At 40.7% G+C, this 23,410-nt stretch overlaps 1 protein-coding gene across 1 annotated transcript in view; it reads left to right on the top strand.

Moving 5' to 3' along the window:
- The first annotated feature begins 430 nt into the window (after positions 1-430).
- The window catches only part of CAMK4 (calcium/calmodulin dependent protein kinase IV), a 188,080-nt gene continuing 165,100 nt past the window's right edge, over positions 431-23,410 (top strand). Inside the window, exon 1 of the mRNA XM_075740054.1 lies at positions 431-752. Coding sequence (XP_075596169.1) covers positions 586-752 — 167 coding nt within the window. The 5' untranslated portion in view covers positions 431-585. The remainder of the gene's footprint in view (positions 753-23,410) is intronic.

Raw genomic sequence — 23,410 nt, 5'->3', positions numbered from 1 at the left:
GATGCTTTTAGCGAACTCTCAGCGCGGCCGCCCGCCGTCCCGAGCCAGCCCCGGCGCCCGCTCCCCGCGGCGAGGAGCGCCCACGGGCCCGGGGCAGGCGGCCGCCGGCTGCCCTCGCCTGCTGCGGGGGCCGGGGCGGTCTGACCCCCTCCCTGCGCCGCGGCGGCCGCCGCCGTGCCCGTCCCCCCGCTCCGCCCCGCCGCGCTCCGCCCCGCCGGCAGCACCCAGCCCGCCCAGCCGGAGGCGCCCCGCCGCCCCTCCGGGCTGGGGGGGTGCAGCTGCCGCCGCTCCAGCCCGGCCCGGCCCGGCGCGGCGGGGGCGGAGGGGGAGAAAGAGGAGGAAAGGAAGGAAGGAAGGAAGGAAGGAAGGAAGGAAGGAAGGAAGGAAGGAAGGAAGGAAGGAAGGAAGGAAGGAAGGAAGGAAGGAAGGAAGGAAGGAAGGAAGGAAGGAAGGAAGGAAGGAAGGAAGGGAGGGAGGGAGGGAGGGAGGGAGGGAGGGAGGTGAGGTGCCGCCGCCAGCCGCCTTGTCGTTCTGCTTTCTGCAGCCGGTGCGGAGGAGGGGGCAGCCCCCGGCAGGCGTCCCGGCATGCTGAAAGTCACCATGCCCTCCTCTTCCTCGTCCTCCTCATCCTCATCCTCCTCTGGCTCCTCGGCAGCCGGCCGCCCCGGGTCCGCCGCGCCCGACTACTGGATCGACGGCTCCAACAAGGACACCCTGGCCCACTACTTCGAGCTGGAGTCCGAGCTGGGACGGTGAGGCGGTGCCGGGACGGGACGGGATACGGGGCGGCCGCAGGGCGCGGGGGCTGCCGCCGCGGCGACTCCCCGGACGGAGCGGTGGGGCCGGGGCTGCCGGGGCTGGATCTCCCCGCCGGCACTGCGTTGCTGTGGCGAGAGCGGCAAAACTTTGGTTTGCGTGAACGGCATCAGAAGAGAGTGCTGGCTTTCACGCCATGTAGGCTTTCGAAGGAAAATTATGCCTCCCGGGAGCCAAGCTGTGCAAATCCCCGAACAGAAACGATTTTCAGGAGAAGGCATCAATCCGTCTCAGTAAACGCTGGTCCACATGAGCAGATTTACGTTAGTCAGGTTACCTGTATATTATCAGACTCTAGACCTATTACCGTGTCAGCTGAATAGCAGACATCACTTTGAGAGCACCAGGATGCCAGGATTTTTGTAGCCCCACTTCATATGAGACCTTTCATCATTATCACCATTATCAGCACCTTTAGACCTTGCGCTAACAAAACTTGCACCTGAGACAGGAGTCCATGAATAGGCCTCTGTAAGCAGTCTTTTCTCTGGAGTGCAGTGCAGACGAGTGAGCTAGTACATATTCATTCATGAATTCTGCACTACTGCCCTGATACTTATGCCTGACAACTTAAAGGTCCCAAGTGTTCAATTTTTTTTAAAACTGAAGTCCAGTGTAAAATGCTGTTGCCAATATCTAATGTGCAGTTTTTACTCTCTAAATACAGTTGCATTTTTGGGTAGAAAATAACTTGTAAAAAAAAAAAAAGTAGAAAATGACAGCTTCCTTAAGGGTTTACAGTAGATGACATAAAACTGTAAGTCAGTAGGTAACAAATAGCAATTGTTAATTTTGCTAATAATAGAGTATTAAAATCCTGGATGACTGTGGCAAATTTGCAGGTAATAACATGGTTGCCTTAGTACAGTATTTTTGCAGAAAGGGCATGCAGTGAAAGGTATTGCTACAAAGCATACCTGTGCTTGCTGTACTGTAACTCATAGGGGCAGGAAAGGCTGTAGAAATACAATATTGTATCATTCTTGGCTTGCTGGCTAGGTCTTAAGCATCTGCTGGTACCTTTATGCTACTATTGCTACTCATGTTACCCAGATTTAAATAAACATTTACCACATTTATACTTGACTTTCCTGTACACCCATGCAGAAACATGAAAATGAAAAGCAGGAAATATTGTCGTGTCAGTTTTCTGTCTGAAATGAACAAAAAAAAGAACTGTTTACTGCTGAATAACAGCAGTTGATACAAACTGTCACTTGGATTAATACTGTTACATGTGGTCTGTCTACAATCCTTTCAGCATGCATGATATTGACTGTGGGCTTGGTTTAAGAATAGTCTGTATTGGTGATACATCATGGGTTTATTCTGTAACTTGGGAAGGGGTTTCCAAATGTGTGCTCTCCTGTTTGAAGAAGAAAGAGTTAATGAAAGCTGAGGTGCAGTGAGTTTTTCTACCTTGCAAGGTGAGACAGTAGACACTGAAACCCTGACAAAAGGTTTGAATAAGGAAGATAACCACACCCAACTAGTGTAGAGATGTGAGCCACTAAGTCTGCTTTGCTGTTGGATAGAACTAGGGAATAAGATTTGAAACAAAAGCAGAAAGAAAACAGGAGATAAGAACCATCTTAAACAAAGATCATGAGGTAAGGAAGGGAGAGAAGAACTCAGAGGGGTGGGTGTATGCTCCAAGGAAAAATTGGGTGATGGATATGGCAGCAAGATCTCAGTCCTTAGGTCCCAAGGCTAGCTTTGAGATCCTTTCAGAGCCAGTATCCAGAGTGCTGATGCTTATCTCAGCCCTCCTCTGATAGCTCAGGTGTATCATAGAAAATCTATAAGGGAGATCCAACAATATCTCTTGGTTCCTAAGTGTAATATAAAATTGTATTGCTTTCTTTTGGTAACCTTGTCTCCAATCTTTTAATTTTGGAGATGATTCTGCATATGTCTAAAAAAATATTCATTGCTTAGATTAGTGGTGGTGAAAGTATATCAGGTGAGGCTGAAAAATGTGGGTATATGATTTCTTTAGATTCAGTAAATCAAAATAATATACTGAAATAACCAAGAGGAGACACTATCCTAAGATACCTTTAACAAATATCTCTAAGGGATTGGAAGATATCTGTTGTCAGACTGCAAAGACCTGCATTTGGACAGGTGTTGCCAATTATGGGAGTTCGCCTTTGGAAGGAGTGCCCTTTCTACAATGTATGTCTGACAAATCCCCAAGCCACCATAGTCAGTGATTCTTTCTTGTGTGACCAACTAAAGAGTCATGGGAGAGGAGGGGGAAGGTCCTGCTAGCAAAAAAATTAATAAATGCCCAAAAGAGTGGGTAGGAGTAAACAGTCATCTTCCAGCAGTGGAGTTCCACAGGAATCAGTTCAGGTGTCTGTGCTGTTCAACACACTCATAAATAAAGGGGTTGAACAGTGATATAGTTTAAATTATTGAGGGTTTTAAAGATAGCTTTGCATATCAAGAATTGCAGAAGACCTTATTGGACTGATAGGGCATTTAAATGGCAGGTGAAATTCAGTTTAGATAAATAAAATGGGGGTGGAGGAGAAACCATTTGGTTGCACATAGAAGAACGAGATCTGATTGAATCTTTATGTAATTTGCGGGCTATAAAAATATCATCTCTGTGCACCCTAGTGATCAAAAATGCCACAAATAAAATGTTAGTCTGCTTTCTTTCCCTAGTAAATCCTGTAGTAAAGTTAAGACAGAGACCTGAGGTTAGTAGAGATGTCTGGAGACACATGTGGCACGGATGGAACACCTAGTTAGAGGTGCTTGTTTGCTGTTTTCTTTGATGCAAGCTCTCCAGGGCATCCAGAGAAGCTAGCAAGTTAAAAATGAACCACAGGAGGTAAGGCCATTTCAGCGCAGTGTGTAGTTAAGTGGTGGAACTCTTGGCCACTGGATAATATGGATGCTAAAAGCTTACATGGGTTTAATGGGCAACTAGGCAAGTTTACATGCAGGAAATCCATCAAGACTGATTAAACATGAAGATACTAATTATTGAACTATAAGTTGTTGAAAGTTGTGAGAATATTCTTTGACAGTACTAATACAGGTTTGCTCCATTCATATTATTCTTGAGGCATCTGTGTTTAGCCACTGTTAGAGACAGTATTCTGGTCTACACAGGTTTTTATTCTGACCCAGGACAGCTATTCTTTTATTCTGCTGAATGCCTGGCTGGGTCACCTTCCTTTTAGTCCATTTCTGAAGAGGGAATCTTGTGTGTACCACGAACTGGAGTTCAAAATGCTGAAAAGAATAAATTTTGGTCTTTATTTTACAAAAAGAATCTTATTCCTTCTCTGAAGGTTGCAGCATTGGTGAATAATGGATATTTGAATTTTGTTCTGAGTGCATTTAATCTAAAAGCTTATTTTTCACACTCAGAGAAAGATTTTAATGATTTTAGGTATTTATTTAAGTATATATTTAGGTATAATTGCTGTCAATCCTATTTATGAGTGTTATCATAATAGCATCTACTTTTGTAATGGCAGTAGTAGATGATATCAGTAGTAGATGATATCCTTTGCATAATCATCATTTTATAGAAATGAGTATTTTCACAATTGATGGTTTGAAGCTCAAACAATTTTTGCTTTGAAAGTATGCCAGTTATTTTTGCTTCCATTCCTTCACTTAAAAAAAAAAAAAAGGGAGCCTTTTTTCTGTCCATCTCAAGAGTCAGTTGTTATACAGACTGTTTGCCATATTTACTTTCAGCTCATTTTTCCTTTGGGGTGTATTTAAAGTAGGTAATCCTTCTTCAGTAACACTTTGACTTACTTGCTTGTGACTTTTAGTACTGGGCCTGAGGATTTTCCGAGGAAACACAGACATGCTGCTGACCTCATATGGTACTAGCTGTCTAAATGCGAGCGTGGAGTGCTTAGCTGAACCAGGACTTTGAGCAGAAACTACCTGTGTGGATTTTCCTGTCCCCCAGGTCACATTGTGCCTCAAACTGCAACTTGTTTGTTACCCTCACACCTTCAGGCAAGCAGGAGGTGTCTTCATGCAGGCAGTTCCTGCTGATGGGGGATGCTGTTGAAGAGGTGGGTCTGACGCATCATTTGGGACTGTTGTAGGTACATTGAACTTTGCTTTGCGGTAGGAAGGTAAGAGATTCAGAGAGCGTGGTGCCCTTTTGGTGCTGGTCAAGGTAGCAGGTGGATGTGGCGAGTGGTCTCCTTCATGCATTGCACCAGCCAGCATAGCTCTAGTTGAAGACTTTCACTTCCTTTTCTGCTTGAAGGGGTTCTGTCCATCTCATCTTTCCCCTTGAAAAATGACTGAAGCATTTGACCACAGGCCCTTCTTTGGTGAACACGTGCTTTGCTCCTACTGAAGCTGTGCTGTTGTGGAGAAGACAATCCAATGCTAAGTTGGCCATAAAGAGGATATCAGCGAGATTTTTGTTAAGCAAGACACTGCTGTAAAAGTGGGGAAGTCAGACCCTACTAAAATGCATGTTGATCTACAGAGTCATAAATAAAAATTAATACCAAGCAGCAAATGTTTTCTGTGAAAAGTCTATAGCTTCTTAACCCAGAATGCTGGGTGAAATTTTTCGCTTGGGTACTAGAAGCCAGAACTTGCCAATGTAATAGCCTGGGTTTTGACAAGTAAAATTCTTTACTCAGTGCAGGGAGAGCATTTTCTTCCATCTTGTCTGTTTCAGTGCAACAACTGGTTGATTCAGAATTAAAAAAATGGATGTTGAAAAAGCAAGAAAAGAAAATTTCCTCTACCGTACTGTAAATAAAATCCATTTGAGAGTAGACATTCCATTTCATTTGAGGCTCGTTAATCATGGAGAGAAATGGTCTTAGGTAAATATTTTGAACTTGCCATGGGAGATTGTTACTGACTCTGTTGTCCAAATGCCTATCTTAGGCACTAAGTTACTTGTCTAAACATATTCTCTCTCTGCGTGTTTCTTAGTGTGATGGGTTGACCCTGGCTGAGGGCCAGGTGCCCACCAGAGCCGCTCTATCACTCCCCTCCTTCATTAGACAGGGGAGAAAAGGCACAACAAAAAGCTTGTGGCTCGAGATAAGGACAGGGAGAGATCACTCACTAATTATCATCATGAGCAAAACAGACTGAACTTAGAGAGGGAATTCATCTAATTTATTACTAGGCAAAACCGAGTAGAGGAATGAGAAATAAAACCAAATCTTAAAACACCTCCCCCCACCCCTCCCATCTTCCCGGGCTCAACTTCACTCCCGGCTTCAACCTCCACCCCCCTCAGCAGCACCAGGGGGACGGGGAATGGGGGTTACAGTCAGTTCATCACACGGTGTTTCTGCCGCTTCTTCATCCTCAGGGGGAGGACTCCTCTCATCGTTCCCCTGCTCCAGCGTGGGGGCCCTCTCACGGGAGAAAGTCCTTCATGACCTTCTCCAACATGAGTCCCTCCCACAGGCTGCAGTCCTTCACGAACTGCTCCAGAGTGGATCTCTCCCACGGGGTGCAGACCTTCAGGAACAGACTGCTCCAGCGTGGGTCCCCCACAGGGTCACAAGTCCTGCCAGCAAACCTGCTCTGGCGTGGGCTCCTCTCTCCACGGGTCCACAGGTCCTGCCAGGAGCTTGCTGCAGCATGGGCTTCCCACAGGGTCACAGCCTCCTTCAGGTGCCTCCACCTGCTCCGGTGTGGGGTCCTCCACGGGCTGCAGATGGAATCTCTACACCCCCTCATCCTTCCTCCATGGGCTGCAGGGGGACAGCCTGCTTCACCATGGTCTTCACCACGGGCTGCAGGGGGATCTCTGCTCCGGCGCCTGGAGCACCTCCTCCCCCTCCTTCTGTACTGACCTTGGTGTCTACAGAGTTTCTTACATCTTCTCACTCCTCTCTCCGGCTGCAAAAGCTCTCTCTGTTTTTTTCCCTTCTTAAATATGTTATCACAGAGGTGCTGATTGGCTTGGCCTTGGCCAGCGGCAGGTCCATCTTGTAGCCGGCTGGCATTGGCTCTGTCAGACACAGGGGAAGCTTCTAGCAGCTTCTCACAGAAGCCACCCCTGTAGCCCCCCAGGTACCAAAACCTTGCCACACAAACCCAACACACTTAGTTAGAAAAGAAGCTTTTTTTTTTTTTTTTTTAGTATTTGTTGGCACAGTTGACATTCTATTCTTGTTTTAATCAGAAAATGAGTTCTAAGTTTTACAGACAGTTGTTCCAATCCCTTTACAGTTGGGATTTGTGGCAAAAGCATTGCTCTGTTGCAGCCAGGAGTTTTCCATTGAACTGCAAACTCAATGTCTGCCTGACTGGGTCTCAGAAAACAGGTGATAAAATATGAATTTTCCACAACAGCTTATGTGTATATCTCATTCCCATTAACACTGTGACTGAGGCATTGCTTCCATTATGCCATGATGGAAAATAGGCTTGCTGATTCAATCTACTATGGGCAAAGTGTTTAGCTGTCAATGCTTGTGGACAGTCACATCAGAGAAGCTAACGCTACTGTAGTTGCCTTCTTTCAGGAATATGTTAATGCTTGTTTCTGTGGAAGAAACTGCCTTGCTATCTCTGTAAATAAACAGATTACTCAGTTTTAGTACAATCAGTAATATCTAAATCATAACTGTATTATATAAGAAATAGTTTGAAACAAGCTCTTCTAAAGATGAGCTTAAATAGACTACTGATAATGGTGTGTATTTACATGTTTCCAATTATAGAAGCACTGAGATTTATTTGTAATGTTATATTGCACCATTCCTATTTTTTAAAGGCATCTTTTTTTTTGTGGGTGCATCTACACTGAAGTTGTAATTAGGATTGGGAGTGAATTTTGTGAAGCAAATGTCCCAGTTGTCCCCTCTTGCTGTGCTTTGCTTTGCATCAAGGGGTGTTCTTGGAGCGCACAGAGCAGGCTGAATGGAGCTGAACCAGAACATACAGTTCAGGAGGACTTAATCCGTGCTAACATCTTGTGAACATTCAGTTTGCAGGACCAGATCAGGTCTAGTCTGACATAAAATCCACAGAAAGCTTGTGTGTTGACATCAGCATGTTGCCACTATTTATAACACTGGTGCACTCCTACTGCACTGCTACCAGCTAGTGTATACCTAGACTATATGCCCCAGTGATAACCGTGTTTGAATTTAACTGTAGTTAATCTGCAAGTTGATTAACAGGATGCTTGTGATATCATGCACTCAACATAATGTACAGGTCAATGTCTGTCTGCTAAAGTTTTAATTAACCTGGAAGCTAAAGGGCATGTATATTATATAAATAAAAATTCACTACTTAGAGTGGGTAGTGAAAGAGTAGTTAGACATTGCAGAGTATCTCCATACTCTTATTAGCTTGTGAACTTGATGCATTGTTCGTTCAATAAATTGAGCCATTAACTTGTTTCTGTAAAAGGAGTGCTGGAGCAGTTTTGAATAGCTGGAATGAGTAGGTAATAATTCTGTATCATTTTCACAGCTTTCCTGTACTTAAAGAAAAAGTAATAAAGAAAAATTGTGTTTGAGAATTGTTATTTATTTTCAGGTTATTTATTCTGTCAGCCACCTTGCATTTTTGTCAGTGGTTTTGGTTATCCTTTATAATTAAAAAAAAATTGTATTTCTAATGGAGAAAATGAATAGCTCTTGAAGTAAGTAGTCTTAAGAAAACTGAAAATGTTTTTTGCACATAGAGCTTTTAGGAATTGAAAGTAATGATATTGTTTGTGTTAATAAGAGAATTGTCATACTTTAAAAACATTGCGGTAGTCTGCCAGGGGTCAGATATAACAAAATTGTTATTTTAGCTTGTTACAGAGACAGTACATTTGAAATTGAATAAGTATTTTCAAGTTCAGTTGAAAGCATTTCCCTAAGTGTGAGTATGTAATAAGCTTATATCATTCTGGATGGAGGGCAGGTAAATTGACTAAAGCCCTGTAGTACAAGAAGCCAATACTTACCTGTTCTTTCCTCTGTTTATCTTTGGGTGTGTGTCCAATTGTTCATAGTATTTTGTAAGGGATTGTAGTGGACACAGTTTAACGTAAAAAAAAACCCAGGCAAAATTCTACCAGTAAAAGATACTTAAACGCTTGCTCACATAGTAGATAACCACATTTGAAAAAGATCACCAATTATGAATGGCGCCCAGTGAAAAAAAACTCCCTGCTTGCTATAGCACATGCCCCAACTCTGGTAGTCCCAAGTGCTTGCTAGGAAGGGCTAGCTCTCGTCTTTAGTCACTCAAATTGAAGAAGTTTTATCTTCCTGAATATTGTCTGAAAAGGTCAAGCAAGAAATAGAAAAAATAGTCATCCCTGGCCCTAGTTTTGTTTATCGTCCAACAAATTGAGCTGACTTTATTGCAGTAAACCCAAATGATTCTTTGGTGGTCTTCTGCTAGACAGAAGGCTGGCCAGGCTTTGGGAAAGCGAGCTTCTGACACTTCATGTTCTGTGAATAAAAGTGCAAAGATTTGAATATTATTTTCATCTATGTATGTAGAAGACATGTGAACCATTAGTAGGAGTTGAGATTGCATAAAAAAGAAAGAACATGTACTCCCTTGTGCTTTCACAATGAAGCACAATTTAAATATGTAAACTTGCATATTTGCTGTTGACTTCTTCATTTAGGCATTCTTACCATGCTTCCTCACTTCACAATAAGCAGAACTTTATTATGTGAACAATCATTAATTTCACAAGGGATATTCTTTCTACAGTGCAGTGACGCTCATTCTGAGAAAGGATAGCCAAATGTTCTTTATATTTCCAAAGGGTGATGCTGCTTTTGGTTCTTTGTCTAATGTCTTTTTCAATATTTATGGTTTCCTTATCTCCACCGTTTTAAAAGTTGTGTAAGAATGACAGCTTTTACAAACAGTCACTGATACCTTGGAAATACTCTTCTATCGTTGTCAGTTATCCTTCATTTGGCCTTACATTGTCAGTGCCCTCAGCTAGTCAGTAATCACTAGAAAAATGGATTTCAACTTCCTGGTTACTGCTTTTAAAAGCTAAACTCATCTCTAATTTATGAGAATTTTTTTTTTCTTCCTTGTTCTTTGGAGTCTGAGCTAGCAGTTCTCTGAAATCTGAGCTGGTGAATCATGATGGGGTTACAGCATCGGTGGATAAGGGAAGGGCAACTGACATCATCTACCTGGACTTGTACAAGGCATTTGACACTGTCCCGCACGACATCCTTGCCTCTAAATTGGAGAGACATGGATTCAATGGATGGACCACTCGGTGGATAAGGAATTGGCTGGATGGTCGCACTCAAAGAGTTGTGGTCAACGGCTCAATGTCCAAGTGGAGAATGGTGATGAGTGGTGTTCTCAGGGGTTGGTACTGGGACCGGCACTGTTCAACATCTTTGTCAGCGACAGGGACAGTGGTAACGAGTGCACCCTCAGCAAGTTTGCCAACGACACCAAGCTGTGTGGTGTGGTCGACACGCTGGAGGGAAGGGATGCCATCCAGAGGGACCTTGACAGGCTGGAGAAGTGGGCCCGTGCGAACCACATGAAGTTCAACAAGGCCAAGTGCAAGGTCCGAGGGCTGGAGCACCTCTCCTATGAGGACAGGCTGAGCGAGTTGGGGTTGTTCAGCCTGGAGAAAAGAAGGCTCCAGGGAGATGTAATTGCAGCCTTCCAGTACCTGAAGGGGCCTACAGGAAGGATGGAGAGGGACTGTTTATCAGGGAGTGTAGTGACAGGACAAGGGGTCATGGGTTTAAGCTGAAGGAGGGTCAATTTAGATGAGATGTTAGGAAGAAATTCTTTACTGTGAGGGTGGTGAGGCACTGGAACAGGTTGCCCAGAGAGGCTGTGGATGCCCCATCCCTGGAAGTGTTTAAGACTGGGTTGGATGAGGTTTTGGGCAACTTGGTCTAGTGGAGGGTGTCCCTGCCCACAGCAGGGGGGTTGGAACTAGATGATCTTTGAGGTCGCTTCCAACCCAAACCATTCTATGATTCTATGATTAAGAATTTAATTTAGGATTTTTTGTGTTCTAGAAACATACTGTTTTCTTGTTGTCACCTTTGCCTTACTTTTGTATATTGGTGTTAAGAAAAGTCTTTCCAGAGCGACCCTTCTTTTGGCAAAAGTGCACAGATATGTTTTCCCAGAGTCTATCTGTGTTAGCTTTTAGACCTCATCTGAACAAGGCAAGAACAACATGTTTCTTCCTTGCTGTGTACCAAGAGTGCAGATCGTTGCGTGTGATGCTTTCCCAGCTCTTTCTGACCTAGGAAATAAGATCTGTTTTGGAAGGTAAATGCACGTTTTGTTGTGACGGAGTTAGTAGGGAAGGGTCTGCTCAGAATGGTCTCTCGGCTGTCAGGTGTGCTTCGGAGCAGCACAAATATACCGCAACTTCTGAGGATAACATGTCTTAAGGTCAGATTGACACTTGCCCTGAGTTTACTGGAGTGTAGCAAGGTACGTGGAAGCCTACTATTTTTTTTTCTTAGTTAGCTGTGGTTTTTAAGATCTGTTAGCATGATGCAATAGGAAACATCATTGAGAATGAGCTATTCAAGACCATTTTCAAGTGTGGGAATTTTGATAAACATTTGCATGATATGTGCTCAATTTCTTAGACTATTAAATGTTTGAAACAGAAAGACGGAGTAGCGGTGATGTAGTAGAATTCCAATACATATTGCAAATTTATCTTTTGATTGTAGAATGAATTAAAAAAAAGGTGTCGTTACTATCATAGGTTACTACCAGTTAAAACACATTGACTATTGGACACCATCAATGTTTGCATCTGTTGCCCTGAGAATAGATTTCTGAGGTGGTATTGCTCTGTTTGTAAAGTAATTCAAAGTTAGGACACCCTACAACAACATGACTTTGAGAGGGACCATTCAATCTGTAACAACCACAGCTTTTGTCTCTTTGAATTTCATCTGCAAGGGAGAGCAGAAAAGAAATTCTTTCATGTGAACCACCAAATTATGTGGTCTGACTGTGTGCTAATTCTGACACAAGTGAAGTAATCACCTGAACAACATACTGGTGTAGCTTATAAGTTGTCCTCCTTTCACATATGTAGTTATCCCTGCTAGAACTCAAGAACCATAAAATGTAAGCCAAAAGATAAGGAAAATGGGAACCTCCTTGAGGAAAAAAAAATAATTAACAATGCTGCCCTTTGACAGTTTGCTATCTATTTATCATGGCTTTTTGGGGAGGATAAAGAAGTGGCGAAGCGAGTGCAGATTTTATAATGCACAGCCTTAAAAACAGCTTAAGCCTTTCAAGAAATTTACAGTTTGTGCTCTGACGCATACCTCTCTGTGAGCATCTTCATGCCACAAGTAAGATGCCAGAATTGGAACTTTACCTCAGAAATGATGTCATCTCCACAGTCCTTTTGGCCAAATTCTCCTTACTAAACACACATGATACATCTCTCCTCTGGCCTTTCTACAGGCATCATGGAAAAAGCAGTTGCTCAAGTTGAAGGAAAAGGCATCATTCTGAAACAGATTCCCCCCACCAAGTAATTTTTTCTTCTTGCAAGTGTTTGTAGTTTCATCTCAATTCAGGTTATCATAAACATACTAATATTGTTACTTATTTTCAGTCTTTTAATCTTCAAAGCACATTCATGTCTACCAGGTTCACTGCTTTTGGGAAGTTATACTGCAATTAAAATTTTCATTTGATTGTGATTTTATTCATGAAGATGACCCTGATTGCTCCATGAACTTTATCAGAACTGTGTACTGCATAAACAAAAATGTTCTACAAATGTTTTTAATGTTTTTATATTTTCTAATGAGAGAGTAAAGCATCCTGTGACTGCAGGGGGTGTGGGGGGGAGTAAGTCAATCAGATCAGTTGCCACAAATTGTGAATTGCTTGTTGACACTTGTTCATTTATTAAAAAAACCAACAACACTGGCATTAGTAGATAACAAATTCATGTGAAGAAGTTGGAATTAGCTCAGAAATGAAATGCAGGAATTCCAATTTATTCTAAATAAATTACTTTTGATGAACAGCTTTGCACTCATGAATGAATGGAAATAAAAAAGTGTGCGAGATCTTAATGAATATCCATGGAATAAGAAGTCTGGTTTTATCTTAAAGTACTTCTGAAATAATATTCATACTGATTTTTCTTAAAATAATCCTTGTTAACGGAGGCACACTGCCAGTACCAAACAATGTGCTATGTGATTTCATTTTGTGTTTAGCTGTAAAAAAAAAAAAAAAAAAAAAAAAAAAATTAATACTGTGTTGAAAGGAGTGGACTTCTGTGCCCTTTCTGTGGAAGGCTGACCGTAGACCTTCTACCTGTTTGTATTCTTTGCAGATTGTTTGAATTCTATTTAAACTTAAGAAATAACCTCTTTCAGATTATTTGTATGTGCAAGATGGTGTTTGTTGTTTCTAATTTATTGTGTCCTGCACCAGTCTAACATTGTGGACCAGTGAGAGTATTTCAAGAACATGCTTTGGGCCAGAAATTATTTCAGTTCTTTTGGCATATATTGATTTTTTTTTAATGTGGTGGTGTTACACAGTTTTATACTTTCGTAGAGAAAATGGATCTCTTAGTAAAGCTTATAAGGCCTCAAGATAAAGTCTGCCATGGATGACTACTGATTATCTTTTTTTTTTTTTTTTTTTTTTTTTGCCTATTGACATGTTTTCTAGATTAATGAACCACAATTCTAATCTGGTATGTGGATACAGTGCTTTACAGATGTTTGTTTTTCTGATGGGGAACATTTGCTTATCAGCTTTCTATATTGTGCTATAATGATTTGCTAAAACTGAACACAAAACATGTTGAGAACTCTGATGTCCATGTCATAATCTTAAGTTCAGAGACCTGTAAGATATGTGTGCATGAAAGTTTTTACCTGCTAGCTTCGTTGGATGCCTTGTGCTGTAAGGGCAGTGAATGATCCATATTTCTACATTCTCTTCAAGACCTTGTGAGTTTTTGGTTGATTAGCTTAGTAAAATTAAGAAGAGAAGGGCTACACAGTTGATTTTGTAAAGGTTGACCTTGGCTGGACGCCAGGTGCCCACCAAGTCGTTCTAACACTCTCCTCCTCAGCAGGACAAGGAGAGGAGAAAAATAAGATGGAAAAAACCCTTGTGGGTCAAGATACAGGCAGTTTAATAAAGCAAAAGCAAAAAGCCATGCACAGAATCAAAGGAAAACCAAAAATTTTATTCTCTATTTCCCATCAACAGGCAATCTCCAACCACTTCTCGGGAAGCAGGGCTTCAGTATGTGTAGCAGTTGGTCCGGAAGACAAATGTCATAATAACAAATGCCCCCGCTTCCTCCTGCTTTCTCTTAGCTTTTATTGCTGAGCATGATGTCATATGGTACGGAATATCCCTTTGGTCAGTTTGGGTCAGCTGTCCTAGCTATGTCCCCTCCCAAGATCTTGCCCACCCCAGCCTACAACTCAGAGGAGAACGCTGGAGACATAGCCTTGATGCTGTTTGCTATTTGTGAAAGAATACAATAAATATTTACCAGATAGCCTGTGTAAATAGTTTTCCATGGTGCTTCTTTATGAACCATATGTTTTAACTGTCTTGAATATCTAATAAGACCATTTTATTGTGGTTTTCCCTAGTCACAGCTAAAACAGAGTAGCAAATGAGTAGCAAAATGTGTTAGTCACCCACAGTGGCATGTGGCCATTGGAAGACCGTATTTCATGCTTGAGGGTCGTGCCTGTTAAAGTTTTTTTTTTTTTGTCCAAATATTCATATCTTGACAATAGTGAATTAGCAGATAAGAGAAACTCTAGAATTTTCATCCTATGATAAATTTCAGTATTTTGGCATTTGTTTTTGTTTTGAGTAAGGATGAGTAACTGAAGTATGTGGATAATGGACAGTTTCACAGCATGGAATTTTTCAATAATTTCAAATTAAAATTTGCAAACGCTTTCACATTTTATATTTTGTGTTAATTGAAGACATTCTTGACTCAAAGTAACCAGATTGCAAGAACAAACTACATTTATCTCTTGTACCATGGTGCCGTATGAGAGTTTTGATGTGGGTGCCTCTTTTTCCTGTTTTCGTCCCTGCTTGGACTGTGTTTTACATGTTACACCAAAAGTGGTGCAGCTTTCATATGATGTATTTCCCTGCTGGAACATAGGGAGTTTGCAGAAGCCGTACTTGTGTACTGACTCCAGTTATAAAATTCTCAGACTTTTCTAATAAGAACAATAAACATCATTAAATAGGATGGGATCACATTTGCCTTTCTTACAGCTGCTGTCTTGGTAGTTCATAGCTGTCTGGTTGTTTGTTGCCCAAACTGGATGTCTTCCATTTTTCTTCTCTGCTTGCAATTGATGAGACGTACATTTTATAGCAAAGTTCCTGTTGTTTGTCTGTAATGCATGACCTTCAGTTAATACAGCTAAATTTTATCCCTTTTATATTGCTCCTTCTCCCCAGGTAGCAAGTACATTTTTTCCTTTCTGATATTGTTGTAGCCCTCTCCTTTATTGTCAACGCCTCCACTCCTCTATCAACAGCAAACTGAATCAACGTACTTCTTAGTTTATGCCAAAGTCAATAATGAAAATATTAAATAAGATGTATAACAAACCAAAGGAATATTGCTCAAGCATGCATGTAAGAAAAAACTAGAAACACTGACATAAGGAGTAGTGTGTTTCTGGCAAATTTTTGGTGAAGGTTAGGTATCACAGGCAAATTTTCTTGAGAGGGAGAAAAATCCCGAAAAGCAAATGGTCTATAAAACCATTCCCCTCTATACCGTTATCCCACTTAAACTGAAACTGAAAAAACCAGAATTCTTGCAGCATTGCCCATACCAAGGATGAATCTCTTCCTTTACATTCTTTTGGCAGCTCCATGCTCCTTGAGCAGAGGACTTCGAGGGCTATTATCATCTTCCCCCAGCTCCTAGCGCTTTCTTTAGAAAGAAGTCTCAATTATCTTTATGCAAAGAGGAGGAAATATTCTCCACTGTATTTAATGGTGCGATTTCAGAAGCTGAAAAATTGAGCATTCTACACCTATCTTCTTGCCATGAGTGCCAAACAGGGTATAATTGGTAGGCTAGTCAGAAAGCTGAGAGAAATCTTGAGGTTTTAGGGGAAATGAGGGATTAGTTTTCATTATGCAGATAGGTGTCTACCACCACCCCGTCTTCTTCCTCCTGTTTTTGGAATGTGGATTAAATGTGGATAAATTTAATGATTGCTGAATGTAGAAGGACTCAGCTCCAGTAACTCTGTCAAACAAAAATGAAAAATATCCTGTTTTTAAATGGCACCTGAAAATTATGTGGGTCTGTGAGTTATAGGACCTGTTTTGTCGTCAGTTTTCATCCAGCCAACATAATAATTGCAGCTGTGAAAAGTGACTGCAACAGTGGCATAAAATGCTCAGTTTCATATGTATTATGAAAAATCTGGTTTAAACTTATTTGTGAATTTTTCATCTGTTAATATGCTGTGGAGGAATTGGGTTTAGTCCAACAGATGGTGCTGGGGAAAGGTGATGATAGTTCTCCAACAGAGAACCACACCTGTGAGGTCAAATTATTCACTTAAGCACCACTCCTGCATGCAAAGGAGGAGAGATGTAACTTGACCGTGATTACAGTAAAAATTGTAATTTAGAAGAAAATATCTAACCATCTGTAGTTCTGTAACAACCTTTTCAATATGAGCAGGAAAGACAAAAAATGTCCCCAAAATTGGTATGTGATCATTTTGTGAAAGAGACTGTATGACATGGTTGCCCATGACACCAGGGCTGTCTTGATGACTCAGGAGAGTTCTTCCAGCTTGTCTTCAGAATAAATGTATTGATTTTTGGTGTCTGCGTGTTGATAGCAGTAAGTTCAGTATTGATCTGTTGACATCACCAAGGGATCAGCCAAATTCTCCTAGTCACATTCTTATCTTAAATTGAAATCAAAATCTCTTTGGGCAACAATGTTGTACTCTACATCCTTAATGCCCGGCTCATGGAAAATGTATCTAAACTGAAGACGTTGCTCTCAGAGATGAGCGTGTAGCACACTGGATATGTGTGTTATGGTGTTTAAAGGAAACTTAAATTTGCCTTTCAGTATGAATCAACTCTAATGATAGCATGGATAGTTTTCCACTCCACTTGCGGAGACATCTTGTTTGGAAACACTAAAGTGTTTGTTTTCAGAACTTTCACTCATTTCAAAATTTCAACAACAAAAAAATCACATCTGAAAGTCCTGTTTTCTCTATCCTGACTAATGTATGCACATATATTTGCAGTATAAATTTAAATTGAACTGGTCATCCTAAATTATTTGATCCTTTATAACATAAGAATGGCTGTGCTGGATCAGATCAAAGGTCTGTTTAGGCCAATACCCTGTCTCCAGCTGCAGTGAGCAAGTACTTAGAGAGGAGTGTAAGAACAGGGCAAGCATGTAAGGATACTTGCCCTGAGTGGTCCCTCAGGCTTCAGAAATCTGAAACCAAATCTGAAGTTTCAAGTCTGCCCCTCATAAAAGAATAGTAATGTTGATTTGGATAGAGTGCTCAGGATGTAACAAGACAATCACAGAATGGATGAAGTTGGCAGGGACCTCTTAAGATCATCTACTCCAACCTCCTTAAGCAAGACCAGCTAGAGGAGGTTTCACAGGGCTGTGTCCAGTGGAGTTTTCAATATCTCCATTGATGAAGATATTCACACAGAAAATTTATACAGGGAATAATACTTTATACTTCTTAACAGTTGTTGTGTTTTGGGTTGTTTGGTTTTGGTTTTGTTTTTTTTTTACTACATTTGAGCATGAAGTTGATGTTTTATTGAACTTCTGCTTCAGTTTCAAGATTTCTTTGCTTGTGATAAATGACCACTTAGTTTAATATATGAAATTAGAATTGTGTTCAATATTCATAATTTTGTATTTATTTACATGGAATTTGATCAGTCATTTTAACACCCTACCGCTTAATCTCAGTGGAATCCTCTTCAACTGGGCAGAAACTTATTATTATGAAGAACTTTAATTATAAAAAGCCCCTATTTTAACTAGATTCCCTTGATTTCTCATCTCAGCTCCCGTACTGGCTCGTTAAGTAGCAGACACAGGCTCTGGTCCATCAGACTTCCTTGATCACCTCTGTGCACTGTGAAAACTGAGCACTTACTCCTTCCCTGTGTTGTATCTCTTAACCAACTACTAATTCATTTCTACCTTCTATGGCAATTTTTCATCTTTCTCCAGCTAAACTCTCCTTTTGTGCATCTTCTTAAGGTCACCCATCTAATAATATGACATAGAAGAAAAATCCTCCTTTCCTCCCCAGCTGCCACCTTGCCTTTATGTGAGCAGTACAGAGAGGAAGGCCACTGTGGGAATATTCTTCTTCACTTTTAAGTTTTTCAAAGAAAATGCAGAAGTTCATTATCCTTGATTTTGCCTTTTCCGCAACCTTGACCTTTGTTAGAACTTTCTGCTAGTGGAAAGCAACACATTTTAATCTGATCCCTCAGTCATTCAGAAATGAACATTTTACTCCAAAAGAAGAGTTATTCATGTAAAATGAACTGACCTCAAAAATTTGAAGAGGAGACTGGAAAATGAAATCAGCGTTACGTAACTCAGAAACCATTCATTTATTGCATAGGGCTCATGAACTGGGACTTGCATCAGGATTTGCCCTGCCATGTAGTTCAAGTGTACATACCACTGTGAAGTGGTATGCATCCTGGCAATGATTTCAATTCAAACTCCACTGCAAAATACATGTTTTAAATGTACCTTTCTTTCGTATGCTTCCCAGGCTGTCTACCAAAGCTGTTTAGACTAAAATTGAAGGCTAATGTGAAATATGAAAATTATGAGTTGGCCATGCAGACTTTTGCATCTGGGTTTTATAGGACTGAACTCTGGCAGTATTGGGATGACTAATATGATTGCTGTTCATTGATTTTTATTTTTATTTACCACATCAACTATGAGCCAAATCTACCACTGGAACTGTTATTTTCTGACATTTAAATCTGAAAAGCTGTGGATAGGGGAGTACTCTTTCATCCTCTGAAGAGAGTGCTCTTCAAGTCTGACTGACATTACAATGGTTATGAAACAACGCTGATTTGTTTTACATTGAAAATACATTTAATATAAAAAGTGATTTATTTTAAATGACAAAAGGGAATCTTAAGAAATTTTGTCCATAATAGCATGTACAAAGTTTGGTATACAGCAAAAATAACATACAATATGCTTTTACATAGCGTAAACTTTCCTAGAATTTCCTAAAGTTCAGCTTTAAAAACTGGCTCCAGCCTATTCTTTTTCTTTCTCACCATCAGTCAGTGAATTAAAAAGTTAACCTGAAAGCTGTCTTCAAGTCATTCAAATGATTGCTTGGGTAGGCACCGTTGTTCTGTTAAAAGCAGATATTTAAGCAGAATCAGAGTACTTGGAAGACAAAGTTCTCTCATCTACCTTCTACTCTACAGTAAATTCATTTCTCACCACTTTAGCAATAAGAACTTTATTGCACCATCTGCATGTTTAAATGGTGATAATTCTTTCTGTGCATTGGTTCTATCATTCTCTTCTTCCTACTTAGCAGATTTCCTGTAGGGGAATGACGGTGGTTTCTGCTACACAACACCATGCAATTTATTTGACAAGCCCAAATAATAAGGATTCTGAAAACTATTCAGACACCTGGCATGTGCCCTTGGCATTTAGAAGTGCTAAGATAGCTACAAGTGAAGATGCACAACAAGGCTACTAGTGATAATTTTAGGGAAGACAAAATGCAGATAAACAGTTGTGAAGCTCCCAGTGTTTTGTCTTTGGCAAAGGGAAGGCACAGAGGTACCATCCTTCTGGACCATCTGAACAGCTGCATGGATAGCTACCATTCACTGAAGTTCTTCCTGTTGGTTTGCCACCACAATAGCTACCTTCTCAAGCTAAATTACAGCTGTCATCAATGTGTCCATGCATGCCATCGTCAGCTTTAGAGATACAAGGTTGCATGTATGAGGCCACACAAGAATTTGGGGTTTCTTTTTGCAGTGTGATATATGATTTGAGTGTCTGATGGTTTTGTTTATGGTAACAGTGGTGGTTTTGAAGTAAACAAACATATGATGTAATTTGTATGGAACTAACTCACATTAGATCTTCAACTTATCTTTAGTACTGACCATTCAGTGAAGGTTTTGAATGTAAAGTAAGTCAAAGGAGGAGATGGTTAGTGAAGACTCTGAAAGAATGTATGATTTTGTAGTTTTGGTTTTGGTTTTTTTTTTTTTAAATATGGCAGTCTGGCCTTATAGCTCTGAAAGTTGGATCAAAGTTAGCAGATCCCTAATTTTATCTAGCTAATTATGTAGTGCCTTGAAAAGGTGTTTAGCTTCTCAAGCTATGTAGAGCTCTGCTGTTATCACTTAGTCTATTAGAAGCAAATAGTAATTCATCCTGCCGGGGTTGGACACCTGTTTTACAAATAGATGGGTCACCTTCTGAAACTGCTTCTGTTAACTGCAGAGGACGCTTTGACAGCAGGATTAAACGAAATACTTCTACACAGCGAAACATTAAGAGAAATTGTGCAGCACCTTTGCAAGACCTGTGCTGTAAAGTGTTTCCTGCTGGATGAGTTCTGTCTGCCTGGCTGTGTTGGGCACGTGAATTCAGTTTGATGTATCCATGAATATCAATCAAGCAAGTCAGGCCAACTCACCTGGCTTGTCATTCCAACTTGAGTACTATTATATGTAATAGGATAAAAGACCTGACTTAGTTACTAGAGTTCAAAATTAAGCCTTGGCATCAAATTACTGAATAACAGAGCATTTGTAATGTTCTGGATGTAGATTGTGTGTCTGGATTGCCATCAGACAGATGGAGTTCTGTGTCATTTAAATCTGACTGGAAGAGTCTTTCACTGGATCGTTTTTAATGAGCTGTTTTGTTCTCTAATTTTTTTTAATTAAATACAAGTTGGTTTTTTTTAAATAGATCAAAAAATTGTTTGCAGTAAGGGAAGAAGTGGGAGAGCTGCTCCAATAAAGCACTTAAGTGTGGGTGAAGCTGAACATGTAAGTATTGCAGGTGGTTACACTTCTGACAGAGTTTCTTAGGAACAGCTTCTGAAACTCAGATTAGAAAAATATAAGAATCCTGATGCATTAGATAGATTGATTTTACAATAAAGAGGTTTTACCCACTGTTTCCTATAGCAGATCAGCAGTTAAACATACCTACGTCCAAACAGCACCTTGAAACATAATTGAAACTTGGAAATTTGGCTTCAGATTTGCAAAACTGTCTTTTTTTACAAACTTGAATTTAAGAATGTATATGGAATAAGTCACAGTTTTGTTAATTCCAAATATCTTGATCTGATAAGGGTCAAATAATTTCTCAGTCTTCATACTCATCTCTACAGACAAAAATGTATTGTCTTGAAAATATCTTTCTGTTTATCACTAACAACAATTTCATTCCATTATTTCAAATGTCTTGGGGAAGGAACTTTAAGAAAACAGTAGACCATCAGGAAAATAGGCAGTTACAGAATGTGCACACACCCCCCCCCACACACACCTTTTCTGTTATTTTTCTATTAACTTTCAAAAAGATGAGTGAATTTTCGAAGTCTTATCAGAAAACATTTTAACCCCTTTTCCAAAATGTATTCATTTTAGTTGTTATTGGGTATTATAATCTACAGGTTATGCTGTTACTGTACGTACAGATCCTTGTAGAGATGGCTTCTTGTAGTTGCTCTGTACAATCTCTAAAGATGTGAAAGTACACAACAACCAGTTGCAAGGAGTAGGACAAATCAGTGGCTTAACTTGTAGTAAGGATGATTTAGATGAGCTGCTGGGAAAACGATTATAACCAGTTGGAGCAGTTAATTGCAGGATAGATCCAATGAGGTGGCCCAGGAATGCAGTTGGCACAACTCTGTTGAGTGGTCTATACTAATGGGCCTCTTGGTTGCTCATCGTCTCTTCTTCCTCTCCACTGTCCCCACACACCTCAACCTTTGTCTCCTTGGTCAGTTCCCTAATACTTGGATTCCTCCCCATGCATGCTTCTGCTTACCTTTATTGTGGCTCTCCTCTGTCTCTTCTTCAGCAAGGGGTGCAGGAGCGCTGAGGGACTGAGGAATCAGGGGCCTGAGCAGACGGTGCTTCTGCCCCTTTTCAGGTCTACGTTCTGTGACCTTGCAGCATTGCTGGCCCCAGCATGCAGCCAGCACTCATAACACAAAGAGGCCTGGTTGGTTTGTCTTCTGCTTCAAACCTCATCCAGGATGGTGGTGTGCCTTGCCTCTTGGGAATGATTGAGCTTGGTGTCTGTTTCAGGGAGCTGAAATGAGTAATGAGAATATACCATGAGAAATGTTATCTATACCATTGCAAATCCAGAGACCTTTTCTTTTTTTTGATTCTGGAAAGCACTTGCAGGCTTCAATAATTTTAGTTTTCATTGAGGCTACAGTAGCTGCATGGGTGCATGGATAAACCTCTTGCAATCTGTTTTGCATAACTAAAATTTCAGTGATGTTGATGATGAAGGGGTCCTCTGCTCTGCTTAACAAGCTTCACAAGGTGACTTGTAATGAGGAGGTGGAGAGTTTCTGTGGTCTAGTGTTGTTTTGCATAGGTTAGCAGAGAGAGATACTACCATTGTCTCTGTCAGTACCATTCTGTGTCTAGCGGCTGCAGACATCTGAATGCTTCGTATGCATGTATGCATTAAGATATATATATACACAAACAACGGGTGATAACAGAAAGCAATATTTCACCCCACGACCCAACAGTCACACACAACCACACACTCAGCCCGTCCTGGAGCAGAAGCTGCCCCTCCCCAGTGAGCTGAGCATGATGTCATATGGTATGGAATACCCCTTTGGCTAGTTGGGTCGCCTGTCCTGGCTGTGTCCTGTCCTTGAAACCAGGACACACAACAAATCTCTTATGCTGAAGCTGAACCTTGGAAGGTGGCCTGATGAGAATCCTAACTGTAAAACCTTTTTCCTTTGGAACTGAGAGAGCTTGTTTCCCCAGAAAGCTAGTAGGAACTCTACCAGCAAATGTGTGTCATTCCCTGCCCCCCGCCGCCCCTCCTCACCTTTTTTTTTTTTTTTTAAATATTTTAAATTTTTAGGAGAACATTGTTGTCACCCAACACTGAGACATCTTCATGGCCCTCTTGCCATGTTCCAGTCAAAAAAATAAACATTTTGCAAGGCTTTTTTTTTTTTCTCACCCAATTAGCAAATAAACCCTACTATGTCAAATGCAAGTTATTTATTTGTCATTATGACAACCTAGAAAGTGTCCAGTCTGTTCCCTGCCTGCTTCTTGAAGTTCCATTACCAAAGACTTTTATGAGATCAAATGTGAATGTGTGTACCCAGTGTAGTTATGTGACTTGGTCTGTGTAAAATACAGTTTCTGAATATTGTGCATTTGTCAGGAAGTGAAAGAAATCAATTTCTTTAAGGTACTGATCTTTCATCTGGTATGCTACAAGAATACCTTAGATGGTAAAAAAGACTGAAATAAGATCTTGATT

The sequence above is a fragment of the Balearica regulorum genome, chromosome Z, assembly GCF_011004875.1.
Source record: "Balearica regulorum gibbericeps isolate bBalReg1 chromosome Z, bBalReg1.pri, whole genome shotgun sequence".
Lineage (NCBI taxonomy): Eukaryota > Metazoa > Chordata > Aves > Gruiformes > Gruidae > Balearica > Balearica regulorum.
Note: the sequence above shows the minus strand (reverse complement) of the source record. Positions and strands in the feature narration are given on the sequence as shown.